Genomic DNA, 12788 nt, shown 5'->3' with positions numbered 1-12788 from the left:
GTTTATAAATAAAACTTTTATATACGTATTCTTAGCGATCTAACAGCTAAGATTGAAAAATAAACTTTGATAAAAGAACTCCAAAATCAACTTCAAATTTTGGTTTATAAGCATAAACAAAAACGAAAACATGGAGATGATAATTCAAATCTGACATAATGTTGGTTCCTTACAAAATGGCACAAGACATGAGCTAGATCCATGACACCTTACCCTGAAGAAATACAATTTTAATAGCATCTTATCATATAAGTAACATTACAACGATTACATGCAAGATGGTGCAGTGTGTTTTCACCTTGCAGATGTAGGCACCTCAATTCCTTCCTTACTGCCTAACGTAAACAGAAGTAAACATGCCTTTTTTTTATTTAAGCTGAGCTGACCCTAACCTGGGCCTCGCCGGTCAGTCTCCTAATTTCTAAATTTAATCTCTTCTCTTTCTTTTTCCCACACAAGTCTAATCCTACCAGAATGATTGAGCACAATGCACAATTACATACATAGAAACATGAATCATTTTCTCCACTTCCAAGTCAAAATAGGCCAGATTGTTTGACATGACATGAGCGCCGGTGGTTGGTTCCTCTATCACTGTACACATGTATTGTATTGTATGCTGTCAGGAGTCAAGTAGATGGTGCCCAAAGTTGCGACCATCAGTGTGCAATAGGCAGCAGTAATTAGTTTGTTAATCTCCAAGCACCGGAACTATCGCAGATTTCAGTTCAATGTGTGAAACACGAACTGCACCGATCAGTCGTTCTGGGAGTTCCTCATATGTATTGCCCTATCAACAGTGTTCAATTTTGCCAACTATTAGACATTGCACCATTAAAATGATTTAGAGTTAAAACAACTTCGAAGCCAAAACTGCCTACCTGGACAAGAAAAGCCATGTCAACAACCAGTGTCGTGATCACACCACACACTAGCCCCAAAACTCCATTTGCAACTGTAGACGAACCAATGTCTACATCTATCTGCACCATAAAGCAAGCTTAATTTCTTAGCTAAAAGGGAGCAGCAGCCACAAACGATTCCTACTTTTACAAGCACAGGGAAAACTCGCATATCCAAATTTTGCTATGAAAAGGGATACCAACAAATGAGTTAAGTTACAAAACTTACTTCCAAATAATTTTCACCGCGGATATAGGTAATGTCAACTGCTTTGCCTAGCAGGCAAGGTGTGCTGCCAACGCTTTGACGGACAATCCATGAGCCCTGGGATTCAAATTACACACCATCAGATGGGGTTCAATTCACACGAACTAATGAGGATGAAGCTTACTCTTCCCTTTGTCATACTAGAGCAATTCTTATACTTTGCACTATAACCTTACAGATCATTTCTAAAGCATTACAGACAGAGAGCACCTTACCTTAGGGACAGATGGAATCAACTTAAACCTACTATTGCGGAATTCATCATCTCCATCAACAAAGCGTTGCAATAAGGAGTTTGGTATCAGTTTCTTCGTAACAAAATAGAACACCATACTATAGTTAGTTGTGCCAGGTACCTGCAATAGCAGTCTTCTGTCATCAAAAACCATATTGGAAATGCAGCAGTACAACATAATCAATTGTAGTTGGTTCACAGGAATGCAAAAATGATGGTACAACACATTACACACTGTTGTTGCAGTGCAACAGTTAGAAAATAAGGAGGGCGTTTGTAGGAGTATTTTTGACCCGAGTGTTACTGTAAACCAAAGAAAAGAAAGTTAAAAGAAAAAGCTCCCTGAAGTCTAAACTTGAAAGTGACTTTTTCCTCTACCTAAATTAATGTATATTGGCATAATCAGGCCATTTCAGTGATGAGTAAGGCTGCGCTTCAGCTGCGCCCCGCAAGTTAACTAGGCAGCGTTCGGCTGCGCCCCGCAAGTTAACTAGGAAGCGTTCTACTGTTTCGCAACGTGAGACGGCCGTTTTCTCCTTCACAGCGACCGTAAGCGGTGGAAACGGCAACCCCAGCTATGTTGACTCCTGTTCTCTCTCTCACGGGCTAATCCCCTTTGTGTGTTTCCCCTTTCCTTGTCGATGCTTTCCTTGTCGATGCAGGCCGAAGTTTTTGGGCACAGGCTAGTTTTTCTGGCCTTATCATGAAGCATGCTGCGCTGCATATATCCCAGCCAAGGAGCCACAATATGATATGCTAGACAGCGGCCGACAAACCTTGCGCCGGCAAGACGAGTGTCGGTCGACCCGACGAGGTGCGATGTGTGCAGGGGAGATGACGGCTGCGCGCGCTGACGATCTGCAGCCGACGAGGAGGACACGACGCAGGCTGCAACCAACAGGCAGCAGTCTCCGGCCGTCGCAGCGGCAAGCAGGGGCGCACCGCCGGAGGGCACCCTCTCCGCCACCCCAACCAGGGGCGCAGCAGCGCAGGCCACCCACTCCGTCGCGGCGGCAATCACATGACCTCCAAGCAAAAAACCGGATGCCTCGTCGCTACCTTGTTTGTTCATTCGCAGTCAGGAGAGGTTGGTTCTCTGCTTTTACTCCACTCGACGGCACCTGGGACGAACGTGACGGTCACCGACAATTTCCGTCCAGCCGCACAACCGTCCAGCTAACGGCATTCTACAGTGAAACACTGCCTAGTTAACTTGCGGGGCGCAGCCGAACGCGGCCTAACAAAGCTTGTGTGGTGTACATGATATTGATTTGAAGTGGAAAAAACAAGGCACATTATACCTATCCTATGAGATCAAAAATGAGAAAAGGAAAAAGAAGAGAGGGCCAAGTATCCCTTCAATTGATGGGCTACACTGGTAGAGTGATGGAAGAAATTACTTTGGCAATTGTGCAGAATAACAATGCTGATAAGGGGTGATTCATTGCCACATCAGCAAGTTCTGTTAGTATAGAGCGAAAAGGGTTATATGAGTGTGTGGACTCGCGAGCCAAGAAAGTATTTTTCATGTTTAGGGTATAGTGAGTGACACAAGTGTGCAAGTATATATTTTATTTTGTCAATGTAAAAGTATTATTTTTTTTGGTAACGGGAATACTTACTTGCAGATTTATTGCCAATGCAAAAAGTCCCTTCTCAGCAGCAACCTATTAAATAGAAGGATCACGTTAGCAGGTGCTATGGTTCACCACATAAACACAATACGAGGAAGCTCAACATAAATAAATAACAAAAAAAAAAGCAATCTGGGTTGGGAAATATCAACCATATACTACCTCCATCTCAAAGTATTACAACCTTTGTAGTTCAAATTTGAACTATCAAGGTAGTTGTAGTGAGACGGAGGTAGTACATAAAAGAGTGAAAACAACACAAGGCTGTCAGTATAAAATAAAACATGTTTTATCTGTAACAGATGATGTTCAATAAGCATCAATTTATGCTATAAATGATAATTCAAAAGTTGCATCAATAGTCATAGCAATATTGCAGTTTCACATACCAATGGGTGAGTTCTCCATTGAACGGAAACTAGAACCAGCACTGTTTATTTACATTATTACAGATTCACTAATATCAGGACAAAAATATGACTCACTTGTACTGCACAGCCTTTTCTTCTAGCAACATGATCCATTCGTTTGACATCTCTAAACCAGTCAACAGCAACAAGTTTCATAATAGGTTTTCCAGCAGGAATCTATGCATAAATAGTAAAAAAATTAGAAAGCCTGCAAAATAAAGCCAAAAAAGATTCCACAGTATTCTTAGCAAGATAATGTGTGGTCTATTGCCAGGGCAGATTAAAACCTTGCTTTTATCATATATAAAAGTCTTGCTGCGCACTCTGAAGTTATTCCCGTCAGATGTTCTCCAACAATCACGAGCATTGTCATTATCATTCCGGTGTAAATTTCCAGAAAACTCAGAAGCATCAATCTGATCTGAATCCTCCTCATCCAGCACTACAGTTAATGAAACAATATAGTATGCAGACTAGACTCTTATTATGTTATAAAAGTCTCAGGGAAAATGGAAGCACAATATACCTGGCAGTTTAACACCTGCATTAGGCCCATGAGTTGATGTCTGCATAGGAAACATAATCTTATTTAGAATGTAACGTGTGCGAAATTTAGGGGAAAAAACACTACAAGTAATTCATCAACGACTTGCTCAGACCTCAGATTCAGCTATTGGATCTTCATCTTCATCAGACTCCTCATCGAGCATTGTAGATTGTTTACTTTGGTCCATTGGGAGGCTGGCTTGCATAGTATTATCTTGTGCTGTTCTGCCTTTCTTAGAGGAAACAGGTGGAGCCATATTGGCCATAACAGGAATCCTAGGAAGTATCAGACTTTCATCACTTTGTGAAAACCATTCCCTAAGCCCTGTCAGCGGTAGGGAAAAAAAACGCGCATCAAAATTTTGTAAGTGAAAGAGTACAGACTGTAAGTCTGCAAGTAATGGAGCACAGCTCAACCACCCAACTCATGTAATAATGCTGGATATCCCTAAAATGTATTATAAGAATTGATTGAAAGAGTACTAAGGCCGCGTTCGCCTCCCCCTTAGTTACCCCAAATTCCCTCGTTTTCCGTGCGCACGCTTCCCAAACTACTAAACGGTGTATTTTTTGCGAAAAAATTCTATAGTAAAGTTACTTTAAAAAATCGTATTAATCTATTTTATATTTTTGATAATTAATAATTAATTAATCATGTACTAATCTATTACTACATTTTCTGCGTCGGATAACCCTTATCTCCCTCAATGCTGAACGTGGCCTAAAAATGGTGTCAGAGACAAAGGTGGTACAATAATGATACACTATATAGTGGCAATGATATATGCTAATTGGCTGCAGGACTAATCATATCTTAGTATAGAGAAAACACGAAAAATGCAACCTAGAAAACATGGAAGACAATCTTTTCTTTCACTAAAAAACAAAAATCTCCCAGGCCTGTGTCATGCATTCACTCAGTCATTCGCACAGATCAATATTTCAATATAATCTAGCAAGTAACAAGCATATACTATAGTTCCAACTTCCAACTCTCTCAGATATGCCCCTGGTTTAAAGCAGTTTGCCATGATGCAAAATGGGAAAACTGAAAACCGAAACTGTTGAAATCCTACTGTGAAACTGTGGACCCATGGGACCTTTGGTGAAATTAGCTTTGTAGATCATTCGCAGAAAACAGGTTCAAACCAACAGGGGGCAAGACAATGTGAAAAGAGAATATGTTGTTCGAAACAACATCCACAACAATAGTCATGTTAGTAGTGTAACATAATTTATTGCAAGCAACATCACTTAACTTCAATCTCCCAGGAAAAAACTGTTACTTATCCAACATTACTTGGAGTACTAGTTACTCGCAATGTATTAACACTGAATCTATCGCAAACAACATCACCTCATGCACCCAGGACAGAAACCTGTTGAATCATCCAACATTATTTGGAGTCCTGTTTACTTGCAACATATTAAGACTGAACCAGCTAAAATAACAAAACATGTATGGGAATTACACAAGCTAGCACCCTACGATGCTTAGACAATAAGAAACTGATCTAATCAAACCAATCCACCGAGATTAGTTAAAACATAAAGTCCTAAACCACACACCAGATAAAAAAAAGAATATCCTTTTGAGTGTTACAAAGAAATTTGCGGAGGAAATTAAGTGTCTATCTGAAAGAAAAAAGTTCATTCACTATATATATGGGAAACTTATGATAAAGTTATTCCAGAATCAAGAGTTTACCTGCAACACTGTTTAGCATATGAAGAAGACAATGCTGCTGAAAAGAAGGTACATAACCAACTCCCCAGCCCTTTAAATCTATCTGCATAAGATGTTGTACTTGAGTTCGGATTCTTCCATTACGGGATTTCAGAGGAGAGATATTAAAACCACCACCTAAAAACATACAAACGAGAAAATGGATTAAGAAAAAGGAAATAGTACCCACAGTACAATAGTATTAATACAGATGGTGTGCTATATTGAACTGAAAAGCAATTTCCTTACTCTCTATATGTGCCCTCACAAATCCTGGTTGTGCGCCACAGTTTGGGTGCTCTCTGGATTGGAATAGCACAACTACAAATAAAAATTGCAAAAACATAAACATCAATAAAAACCAAGAAAACAAACTAATCCACATCCATATATGTATGTATGGTGCACACAAGCATGACTAAACGACTGTCTAAAACCCCAAGAATACCAACCATAGCTCCCATCATCATTGCGTCGCCAATATCGCACATAACAAAGATCACGAGGCCAAACAAACCTGTAAGATATCAATCAGATCCACGTTAGACCCTATAGATATGTAAATAACTGTGAAACTCATCAAATTTAATGGGGAAATATGATGAGTAATGATAAATCATAAAGCTTAATGCAGAATATCAGAAAATGCCAAGAAGTATTAATTTAAGTTCACCTGAATTGTATTTGAACAAATAGATGCCAATATATTAACATTGTTAGTCTAGATGATTGTTTCTAATTATCAGCAGCACAGCAGAGATAAAATAGAGAGTGGTAAACATCTGTCAGGAATTTGTAAGTATAACCTATTTGCTTGTGAACTGAGTTAACCCTTGTGGACCAACAAAGGAAAACAGATAATGTTTCCAACAAAAAGGCAAAGCATACATTGAGAACCAATCCAGTTGTAGCCTATGGTACAATATTGCAGTGTGACCATCTACCTCCTCCACCAGACTACCATACTGGAAGCTGCAGTCCCACCTGGAGAAAAAAATAGTAAGGACAATTGTGCAAAGAGAAATGGAAAGCACAGTTTGGAATTAATTTAGAAAGTTGAAACAAAAGTAAATTTACTCATAACGGGTGGTATCCATGCTCATCACAAGCTGAAATATAGCCTCACAGGATGCCTCAACCACACCAACAGCCTTCATTGCTCTGCTACAACTTCTTGCCTGTCAAAATTACACAAGCATCAAGCAACAAAAGAATGTAGCCAAAGACTCAAACTACCTGTTCATACCTACAATCATCAACAACTTACAAGGTAATCAACATCTTGGAGCTCCTCAAAAATGCGTAAGCCTGAAGCCAAATTTAAATGAATACTGTATCAAAAAACCAAACAAGCATCCCAGTTACATGAGAGAAACTGGGTAAACATATAAATACTTGCCATTTTGGCATCTGACAAGGCGCCAATGTCTTCTAGAGAAAACATGATCAGGACTTCCTTGATTTGATATTCCCAAATCATTTTCACGTGTCCAATCATATAATGATGCTGGAGGACCTACAAATGACAAGAATAGAACTGTCCAGTTTGAACTAGAAAGAAAACATACAAGGAAGAACAGGCAAGTCACGCCTAACGCCATGTCACAGACCATTTCCAATCGTTGTTCTCCGCATTAATGATCGTTGATTGTCCTCTTCTTCTTCTTCCTCCTCCTCTTCATGACTGTACCTGACAGAACAAAATAATGGAACATGCCAGTTTCATAAAAGATATAACAATTACAACAGGCTATAAGTTGAACAAATGGAAACAAAGGTTATGCAAAGCATCAGTTGATGTGAGTAATATATATAGACAAACCTGAAAACTTCAAATATATTTCTATAAGAGTAAATTTCACAAAATCACACTTATTATGGTCTAATTTGCACAAAACTACAAGGGTTTTGGCATGTCACACATAGCCACTAGTATTATGGTCAAAGAGTTCCACAAAAACACCATTAATCATTTTAATGTGGTACTGTAGCAAAATAAAATGGCCAAGTCTTATATGGCTATAACTTGTATATGATGTGCAATATACATTTTAAATGTAATTTTATAACTGATAATTATGGTGGATCAAAGAATAATTGGTCAATAGTGTGGTTTATGAAACTTTAAGACCTTATTACTTGTGGTTATGTCCCATGTACCAAGAAACCTGTGGTTTTATGAAACATGGCGCATAGCCCCCTGGTTGTGTGAAATTTACTCTTTTTGTGTGGAGCTAAAAAGGTTTTAATATTCAACATCTACCAAAATTAAATGGGTTAATTAGATCAATGCCATTATAATTTTTCCTGTTTTGAAATATGTCATTACTATTCGACTAATTGGAATAATGTCATTACAATTTTAGAACTATTTAAAATATGCCATTGCATACCCCTTCGGTGCATTTAAAAAATTTTTTGGATCAAATTGCCCTTTGCACTTACAACATTGTCCCGAAGTGTGCAGTGAACGGTATAGAGGGCAATATGGTCCAAAAATTTAAAAAGTGCACTGAAAGGGTACACAGTGCCATATTTCAAATAGTCCTGATTCCTGAAATTGTAATGGCATTCTTACAATTAGTCAAATAGTAATAACATTTTTCAAAACAGGTAAATTTATAATGGCACGGATCTAATTAACCCAAATTAAATTGCTAAGGCAGTTGTTCCTTTATTTCAAGATCAGGTTTTTGTTCTTTCATCAACCATGATAAGTTTACAGCTCCAGAAACTATTGAAAAAACCAAGAGCATCCCCAACAGCTCATGCATCCTATCCTCCATCCTAGAAATAGAAGATGAAGAATAAAAGTTGAACTCCAGCAGAACATCTATCTCATCATCTATTTTTGGATGCCATCCATATTAGGAGAGAGAAACTCTATATTTAGATGTTCTCTCTCCGATCCTCCAAATAAATATGGAGGATGCCATATATAGATGATCTGCTGGAGTACAAAGGGATATGACGGATAAAAGTGTTTTAAATGATCATCCAAATGAAGATATAGATGACCAAATTTAGATGAGCTGTTGGGCATGCTCTTAATGCCAAAAGAGTTGAGACATTCTTCCTATATTTTTTTTATTTGAAACAAAATGAACTGATCAGATCACACAGTATGATCTCATAACAGCACACCACATAAATGATTAAAGAATGGGCGTGCCATGAAAGTCTGTAATTGTCTAACTGATTACTCAAGTCACTATGAAATTATTAAAAAAAATGACTACTCTGTCGAAGCACACGTTGTATAAATGCTAGCACCATCTCTCACAGGAAGATATGAAAGATGCATGCAAAAAATCATTACAGTGGGAAGAAAAATGCTGGTAACTTAACAGGTAACATTATCAAACTATGTTCTCAGCAGAAATAGATAACAATTGTTCAATACATTCTTTGGCATTTGATGAAGAAGGGCTCAACTGGGAGGCGTAACAACAGAAGGCAGAGAAGACAACATGGGGGTTCAATAAAAAAAACTAAGATAACCAAAAAAACAAAAGAGTAGATCACAGTACTAATATGACATGTAATTAACAGGCAAAAGAACATGACAGACATCCACTTACTGACTCTCACGATCAGAGAAAGAAGATTTCCTTCCATTTTCAAAGTTATCCTTTTGTTGCGATAAGCTACTGACTATATTACCATCAGATGCCACTAATCCTTGTTGCTGCATTAATTCAAAAGAGTCAATAGGTGTGGTAGTAAGTTAGTATCCAGTTAAGAAATAGTAGTGAAAGGTTATAGATGCTGCATTTATCATCTCCAAAATCTACATTACACAACAGTCCACAACATAGGCGCCAAAAAAGTAAGTGTGTTGTGTGTTTGGTGTGTGTGCGCATGTGTTTAGTGTCTCCATAGAGGAGCAATAGAGGTTAATTAAGCAAAACGGAGGAAAAGGCGAGATTTAGAGTTTGTCATAGTGAACCTGGTCAATGACCATTTCAATTTTCTCCTTCCAAATTAAAGCCTCCTGGATGTTGAAGGCAGCCATCTGGTACAAGTTATGAAACACTGAATGAGGACAATTAGATTATTTAGAATGTATGGAGCAAAGCTCTCTCCCCATGCCAAAAGAAAAGGGATGCCTGACTAAAACGAAATTGTATTTAATAAAGAAAAGTGACTTATATTGTTGGTATATCAAACATACTAAAAAAGATTAGCAGGTCTGCCGTTTGTTTGTGCTGAAAAAAGAAACACTAGATTTGCCTCGTTTATTTTCTTTTCACATGTAAAGGAAATTCCTTCCTATGAAAAAAATCATATGAGTGACAGACCATATATGCAATGCAGTGGAAGTAACCAGAAAAAAAAATGACTAATGTTAATGTGAAGGATAAGGGATGAATTAACCGTGATGCGCTGGTGCTTCTCCCTTTTGTTGTAAACGCACAAAACATAGAGCATCTGCAGGACATAAAACAAATGCAGAGAAAATCAATGGCATGGAATTCAAAGGCTTACAGTGAGAGGGGGGGGGGGGGGGGGGGTCAAGCGCATGGAAGAGAAGAGGTATATACATGGCCATGGTGCATCTTGAGGCCTCTGTCCTCAACCCTGCAGTTGCCATCGATGTGAAGGGACTTAATGGGGAGCTTGGGCATCTTGTGCTGGGGCTTGCGTTTGTAGTAGGACAGCAGTCGGGTCTCCAGCACGAAGTAGCGCATGTGGATGTACGACCGCCCAATCTTGCGGCGGCCATACCTGACCATCCACCCCTCATAGACCACGGATGACGAAGACGACGACGACATCCCCCACACCCTCCCAAGGAAACCGCACTGCAGACGCAGCAAACCAATTGCACAGGTCAATTATGCCATCAGCGAGTTAAAAACTAACATCGATTGCTATTTTGATCTACTTAGTCATTGCTACGCGCATCATTTACTTCACAATATCAACATCAATCCTCCGTACACATACCCAACTAACGTGAAACACCATCTACCTAAAAAGGACCACCGCAAGTAAAAATCGACACGACGAAACTGGCAACGATCCATAGACCACACAGCTAGCAAAAAGCCCTCGCACAAACCGAACTGATCCTCCGTACGAGCCTCCGGAATGGAGCGAGCGAACGACGCACCAAACACCTCTAGCCCACCCACCTCTCAGACAAGCACGGAAGCAGGGGCGCGGTCGCCGCCGCCGCTCGGGACGACGACTGCGGGCGGCGATTGGGGAGACGACGCCGACGGACTGCAGCCCCGGAGTAGCGGCGGCACGGGCCGCGGACGCTCCCCAAGGATCCAGATCTGGGGGAGGGGTGCCCCCACAGCGCCGCCGGCGTCGGCGGCGGCGGCGGCGGCTGGGGCGGTGCCGGCCACGTCGAGGTGGGGAGGAGAGAGAGTGGGGGGAGGGGGGGGGGTTGGAGAGAGAGTGGGGAAGTCCAACCCGGAAAGGGGTGGAGGAGAGAGAGAGAGAGAGGGGCACGTGCCTGCCGCTGCCGCTGCTGCTCCTTCCGGCGGAAGCCGCGGCCGAAAAGGTGGAGCGGCTCGCGGACACGTGGGCCCCGCGGGAGACGATGGGCGCCGGTGCGGGGTCACGGACATGTGGGCCCAGCCGTGGACAGTGGGCAGCGGGCATCCGCAACCGCTGCTGCCACGCAGGCGCACGCGCACGCGCACGCGCCAACGCCAGGTGGCCAGTGTTGCGGGGGCTTGGGCTAGTATGGCAGGCTAGGATGGGCCCGTGTTGGTGGGCCACGGCGAGCCACCGGAGTCCTTTGGTTGGCCGGGCCATGGAAGCAGGTGGAGGCCACCGGATGAGAGCCCATTATGGCTTTAGGGAAAAAAACTCTGCTCTACTGTAGCTCGAGTTTCATCTATGATCCCTCGACCATAAAACCACGGTATAGGTCTATAGGATGTTCTTCCAACTCTTAAAGCCAGTGTAAGTTAAGTTCTTCTGTAGATTGGTTCTGGCTGGTATCGCGCATACATGGTTTGTTTGATTGGTTTGTGTCGTATGTAGTGTTCACGTGGTGTTTATGTGCTATTAGAAGAAAAATGGAAATACTAAAACATATATATGGGACCCATATGTCAGAAAAAAGGAAGAAAATCTGGTCACCAGGACACCAAAAAATTCGTTAACTTATCCAAAATCTTGACATTGTTACCTACTAGATGTTGTCCTCGAGGAAACACACATCGACCCATCGTGGCCATGCTGCCTCGCCTCGCCGCGCCAAAAGCCACACCCCTATGCCACCTCCATCACCGGGACCCAAGGCAGAGGCGACGGCCATGTTAGAGCTCGATGACGAGCCAAAGGATGATCTTCGGCGTTCGTGGTCGTCTTCTCTCCACTTGATTGCTCGGACGCCTCCACCATGGCCACTACTGCTGTCACGATAAACTTCTGGTATGCCTCGCTCAGCTCGGTGCATGGGAGATCGTCTTAATTAGACATGGTCAGATTTTCATGGGCTGGAGTCCCGAGTCCCTGATGATGTTGGCCCTACCAGCTGCCTCCCTCATTTCTATGGCTGGACAAAAAGCTTGTGGTTTGTTAGTTTGCTTGACTCGTGGTTGGATCGAGTTGTTATATTTTCTTAATAAGCTGAGTTAGCATTTAGCTTGAACGGTACACGAGCCACTCGAGCTAGCGCACAAGCTATTCATGAGTTAAACAACATCATAGACCATAAGACATAACAAACTAACCCAAGTGACAAGTGCAAACATGTAACCCAACCCAATCTCAAAGACAAGAATTTTAGATAATGGATATAAAAGCCAGCCTCTATATCCACGGGGATACACAGACAAAACACTACATAAAGACTTAGCCTCCCATAAATAAAAAAAACAACCTCCCACTGAGAAACATAGACTTGAGCATGCAGGCTCCACACTACAACAAGTCGAACAATATGACATATAGACTAACAGTAGTTTTGCAACCTTTAAATGCATATCCTAGCCAGCGTAAGAACTCCATTTTGGTAGTTTCTGATCTCTTGCATCCTTGTTTTACCAAGTTCTCATCCTCTTTATTAAGAAATAAAGACCACTGACACTCCTAGTGCCCCT

At 41.3% G+C, this 12788-nt stretch overlaps 1 protein-coding gene across 2 annotated transcripts; it reads right to left on the bottom strand.

Moving 5' to 3' along the window:
* Positions 1-238: 238 nt before the first annotated feature.
* LOC102710241 (protein ENHANCED DISEASE RESISTANCE 2-like) lies at positions 239-11046 on the bottom strand. 2 transcript variants are annotated; one of them, XM_040528080.1, is made up of 22 exons: positions 10860-11033; positions 10266-10526; positions 10099-10152; positions 9671-9736; positions 9303-9409; positions 7332-7411; positions 7121-7237; positions 6989-7029; positions 6799-6899; positions 6610-6705; positions 6174-6238; positions 5971-6042; positions 5704-5859; positions 4109-4320; positions 3976-4015; positions 3737-3891; positions 3525-3626; positions 3028-3072; positions 1386-1526; positions 1132-1227; positions 882-983; positions 239-790 (listed from the first exon to the last, which is right to left on the bottom strand). In XM_040528080.1, exons 2-22 carry the CDS (start codon positions 10497-10499, stop codon positions 692-694), a joined length of 2181 nt encoding a protein of 726 aa, XP_040384014.1. In that variant the 5' UTR covers positions 10500-10526; positions 10860-11033; the 3' UTR covers positions 239-691. The 2 variants fall into 2 exon arrangements, with proteins under 2 accessions (XP_040384014.1, XP_006661825.1); XM_006661762.3 differs by lacking the exons at positions 239-790; positions 882-983; positions 1132-1227 and adding an exon at positions 2806-2867 and having other exon boundaries at positions 1438-1526; positions 10860-11046.
* Between the last annotated feature and the right edge of the window lie 1742 nt (positions 11047-12788).

This window comes from Oryza brachyantha, chromosome 10 (assembly GCF_000231095.2).
Source record: "Oryza brachyantha chromosome 10, ObraRS2, whole genome shotgun sequence".
Classification (NCBI taxonomy): domain Eukaryota; kingdom Viridiplantae; phylum Streptophyta; class Magnoliopsida; order Poales; family Poaceae; genus Oryza; species Oryza brachyantha.
This window is presented reverse-complemented; position numbering and strand designations above follow the sequence as displayed.